Below are 4678 nucleotides of genomic sequence, written 5' to 3' on the forward strand. Positions count from 1 at the left end.
CCCCCCCCCCCCGCCCGAGCCAAAGAATGGGCGCATGTGCCCCCAGAGCCCAGTTGGTCGAGCTTCTGACTCTTGAGAGAGAGGGAGGGAGGGAGACAGCATGAGCAGGGAAGGGGCAGAGAGAGACAGAGACACAGAATCTGAAGCAGCTCCAGGCTCTGAGCTGTCAGCACAGTCACCACAGAGCCTGACGCGGGGCTCGAACCCATGAACTGTGAGATCATGACCTGAGCTGACGTCGGCCACTTAACCAACTGAGCCACCCAGGTGCTACCTCACACTCTCAAACTTTAAGAAAAACCCACGAAAGAAGAAGAACAGGTGGACAGTGAGGGCCAGTCTGCAGCAGCCGGCGGAAGGGCCTGCAAGGACTCCCAGCACGGTTTGGGGAGCGGAGCAGCACAGGTGGTCAGCCGCGGGCCCTGTGACGCGGAGGGTCTCGGCAGGGACTTCTCCTGGCGGGGGACGCCAGCAGCGAGCAGAAGTCGGGGTCAGGGGCTTGGGTGATGCCGCGCCCACCATGGCTGTGCTTTCCTAGGTAAGAAAAGAGATTGACCACTCAGATGAAAGTAAAATCAGGGACTTGTGCTCAGCAAGGAGCACGATTCAAAGAGCAGAAAGTGCTCGGGGAGGAGCGGGTTGCCAGGGCTCCAAGCGGAAGGCGTGTGGCAGGCCTGCAGGTCAGGAGCCGGGCCACGAGAGAAACGGCCGAGGACTTGGACAGCAGCTTCTCAGGAAGCGGCCCATGCGTCGCAGTGAGTGAAGGTGCTGGCCGTCCGGAGACCTGGGAGGTGGAGGTGTGGTTTGGGAGTTCCTCAAGCTGCATGAGACCCGTCGTACCTTCCTGGGTACAGTTAACATTTCAAAATCTGGAGAGGGGGCGCCCGGGTGGCTCAGCTGGTTAGGCGTCTGACTTCGGCTCAGGTGGTGATCTCATGATTCATGGGTTCGGGCCCCCTGTCAGGCTCTGTGCTGACAGCTCGGAGCCTGGAGCTGCTTCAGGATCTGTGTCTCCTCTCTGCCCCTCTCCGCTCATGCTCAGGCTCTCTAGGTCTCAAAAATGAATAAACATTTTTTAAAAATTTAAAAAAGATATAAAATTCAGAGGAAGGCAGATGGTGCCCAGATAAACAGAGACACCCAAGCGAGTCAGGTGTAGTCAGCGGTCCCCAGGGGGCCCATGGCAGTTCTGCTGTCCTTGTGCGTTTTAGGGTTTCCTACACATGTTCATTTTTTAGGAAGAAAAGTAACTTTTGATTTTTAAGAGAAAGAACATGGATACTAAGAGCCTCTCTTTGGAGCAGGATGATCTGCTCTGAAAACGACCACTTGTTCGGAAGGGCCTCCGAGTTTATGCCCTCAGCTGTCCCCCCAGGACCGTCCTCACCTCTGCTGACTTGGGGGGGATGCGGGGGGTGGGGGTGACCAGGACGCTGCTCCAGGGACAGGATCCGGGCAGGCACATGGCTTCGCCTCCCGAGTTGGGGAAAGGTGCATGTCCCCCCCCCCACCCCCCCAGTCTTGGCCACCGTCCTCAGTCAGATGGCTGGTGGCGGCGGGGCCGGGCGTCGTCCTGATGTTTCCTTCCTCCCTGTGGTCCAGGCAAGTTCGAGCCCCCGCTGTTCCACCCGAACGTGTACCCCTCGGGCACGGTGTGCCTGTCCATCCTCGAGGAGGACAAGGACTGGAGGCCGGCCATCACGATCAAGCAGGTGCGGGGCGCAGGGGCGGAGGCCTGTGCTCTTTCTGTCGCCTCTCGGCCCGCTGACCCGTGTTCTCTCGCCTCTCGCGCAGATCTTGTTAGGAATACAGGAACTTCTAAATGAACCAAATATCCAGGACCCAGCTCAAGCAGAGGCCTACACGATCTACTGGTGAGTAGCCGTCGACCGCTGCTCCCTGTGGCCACTCGCTGGTCTGCATGCGTTTCCCTGGACGTCCGGTCCGGGCTGCCCATGGGTCAGGGAGCAGCCCCTGCCGCTCCTGGCAGCCTTCGAGGAAGGCCGTGAGACTCCAGCTGTGGCGGGGAGACCAAGTGAGGCCGCCAGGGAAGCTTCTGAGGCCAGGAAGCAACCAGGACAGGCCCTGTAGGCAGCAGGAGCTGCAGATGCAAAGGGCCTGTGGTGGGCAAGAATGGTGAGCAAGGGCTGGCGTGGCCACAGTATTATTGGGCAAGGAGGGAGGGAGGAAGTGGAAGTCAGGTGACCTAGGCCTCTGTTGGCCACTTTGTCCCTGGTAAGCTGTGGCCAGGCAGACCGTGTGCCTGGTGCAGAGGGAAAGACCCCCAGGTGTGGGTGCCGGCGGCGGTATTTCCAATAGCACAGGTCTCCCGCCACGGCCCTCCTGCCGGCCCTCCCTGTTTCCCGGACCCGCCTGGGCCTGGACATGGACCACTTCCTGCTTGCTGATCACCCCACTGCCATGGTGTCCCCCCCAGATGCCAGGCATCCATGTCCCAGCCCTTCCCCATGTGGCACTGTGGTGGTCTGTAAGTCCAGTCGGCCGGTGTCCACCACCTGTGCCTAGGGGGGAAGGCCAGGTGCGGCTTAGGGTGGGCGATGAAGTGAAACCTGGCGCTGTGGGATTGGCTGGCCGGCAGCACAGAGGCCTCATGGTTGCCGGGTCCAGGGCCCCCTGGGCTGGCCAGCCAGCCTCCCCAGCTGGGCTGGGGGGGTGGGGCTTATGCCAGGTGGGGGGCTCTGGGACCTGAGGGCCTAGTGTACAGGGGAGAGGCTGGGCGGGGCATGTTCCTTCCAGGGGATGTTTCTGGAATCCATGGTGGAGGGTGAAAGCCAAGGTCAGGGCCATTCTCTAGCCGCTCTGTGTCCAGTGCCCATCTGCGGGCAGTGCCAGCTTGCAGGAGATGGCTGCTGGCCCCTAGGCCCAGGCAGGGCCAGGGCCTGTGTCCCCAGGGGCGTGTTCCTGCTGTGGCTCAGCTGGAGGTCACATGTCCCCCTGGTAGATTTCATGCCAGTGGCTCATGAGGTGCGCCCCCCTGCTCTTCCGCCCCCAGCTGGGCGCTGTGCGAGGTCACCACGACCTCTGTCTGCAGCAGCCCGGGGCGCAGGCCTCCGTATGAGGCTGCACAGGACAGGACACGCGCGGTTCCCACGGCAGGGACTGAGTGGCCACCGGCCCTGGCGTGCACGGTGTTGCAGGGGTGACGCTTGCTGTGGCGTGTGGTGACGGGCGCGGTGGTGCCACCTGTGAGCAGCTGGCCTTCCGTGCCTGTGTCCGTCGCTGCCAGGGCAGCAGGGCCGGGGGTCCTGTCGGGCGCGGGCGCCGCAGCGGGGGCGGCCATCGCGAGTCTGCGGGCTCCTTGCTGCCTGCGCGCCACGCCCTCTTCCATGATCGTCCCGCCTGCACCCCTCTGCGGGGCACACTGGAACGCCTGCCGGCTGACGTGCCTGTCTTCTGGCTCCTTCCAGAATCCGCTAGGCAGCTGCCTTCACTGTGGGGCCTTGGAGCCGGGCTGGGCCATTGGCTGGGGAGGGAGCGCAGGTGGTTTGGCCCAGCAACAGATGCTTGTCCTGTGGCCTTGACTCCACGGCTCTCGGTGGCCCCTTGTCCCTCCACCGTGGGAGCCCCTGCACACCCCAGGGCCGGGGTCACAAGTGACCCAGAGCATCGCCCTGAGGCACTCTTGTGGAGAGTACTGCTTGGAGAGACTCGACTCCGCGGAGGGTCTCAGGCTAGCCTTGGAGGTCGTGTCAGCCCCCAGAGCCCTGTGGGGAGACCAGGAGGCACACTGGCGCCCAGCAGTCCGGACCCTGTCTCTCCAGAGCTGGTGTGTGGTTTCAAACCTGGAGGTGCCGGTGGCCGGTCAGACGCCTACACTTCTGCTGCCCGCCCCCCCCAGGCCTTCCTGCCCGGCGCCGCCCACTTTGCACCCCGAGGCCGCCTGGCCCGGCCCCCCCCAGGGGGCTGCGCCGCTGACGTGTGTCTCTCTTGACCTCCTCAGCCAAAACCGAGTGGAGTACGAGAAGCGGGTCCGAGCACAGGCCAAGAAGTTCGCACCTTCGTAAGCGGCGACCGCGCGGCAGCGTGCGGAGGAAGGGGTTGGTTTGGCAAGAACTTGTTTACAACACTTTTGCAAATCTCACGTCGCTCTGTCCAGTTACTAGTCACCTGGGGAGGGGCGGGCGGGCGCCATTTCCATTTCCGCCACTGGTACAAGTCCTCGACTCGCTGAATTGCCCGGATTTTCATACAGGGTCTCTTCCTTCCGTCTTTTGTATTTTTGATTGTTATGTAAAACTTGCTTTTATTTTAATATTGATGTCAGTATTTCAACTGCTGTAAAATTATAAACTTTTATACTTCGATGAGCCCCGAGGAGCTAGTTCCCTTTGCTCGCGGACGCAGGCATGCCTCCCACAGCGCAGAGCCCGCCGGCCCCCAGCCGCCCCCCGCCTCGGCCCCGCACACCCCGGGTTGTGTCGCTTTTCAGCCTCAGATCCAAAGTCAGCCGGCGTCTCGTTCCCGCATCACTTCCTTTGTGTCCATATGGCGTTTTGTCTGTGTTGCTGTTTAGAGTAAATAAACTGTTTATATAAAGGTTTCTGTGGCATCATGGTCATTAAGAGCGTGAGGAGGCAGCGGGCGGGCCCCCACGCGCCCGCAGACCGGCGGCGCTCAGCTCGCTGCCCGGCTCCGCCGCGCCTGGACCCGCGTGGCA

The 4678-nt window shown here is 62.1% G+C and overlaps 2 protein-coding genes across 3 annotated transcripts in view; both read left to right on the forward strand.

Annotated features, from left to right (window-relative positions):
- UBE2I (ubiquitin conjugating enzyme E2 I) overlaps positions 1-4678 on the forward strand; it is a 13144-nt gene that overhangs the window by 7277 nt on the left and 1189 nt on the right. The window contains exons 4-6 of one of the 2 annotated variants that reach the window (XM_029947259.1): positions 1603-1712; positions 1795-1874; positions 3962-4560. In XM_029947259.1, the coding sequence (XP_029803119.1) occupies positions 1603-1712; positions 1795-1874; positions 3962-4025 (254 nt within the window). In that variant the 3' untranslated portion in view covers positions 4026-4560. Of the gene's footprint in view, positions 1-1602; positions 1713-1794; positions 1875-3961; positions 4561-4678 lie in introns of those variants that run through there. The other variant, XM_029947261.1, reaches the window with a different exon arrangement.
- The window catches only part of LOC115298465, a 1203-nt gene continuing 1097 nt past the window's right edge, over positions 4573-4678 (forward strand). Inside the window, exon 1 of the mRNA XM_029947258.1 lies at positions 4573-4616. Within this exon, the coding sequence (XP_029803118.1) occupies positions 4573-4616 (44 nt within the window). The remainder of the gene's footprint in view (positions 4617-4678) is intronic.

This window comes from Suricata suricatta, chromosome 8 (genome assembly GCF_006229205.1).
Source record: "Suricata suricatta isolate VVHF042 chromosome 8, meerkat_22Aug2017_6uvM2_HiC, whole genome shotgun sequence".
NCBI classification, from domain to species: Eukaryota; Metazoa; Chordata; class Mammalia; order Carnivora; family Herpestidae; genus Suricata; species Suricata suricatta.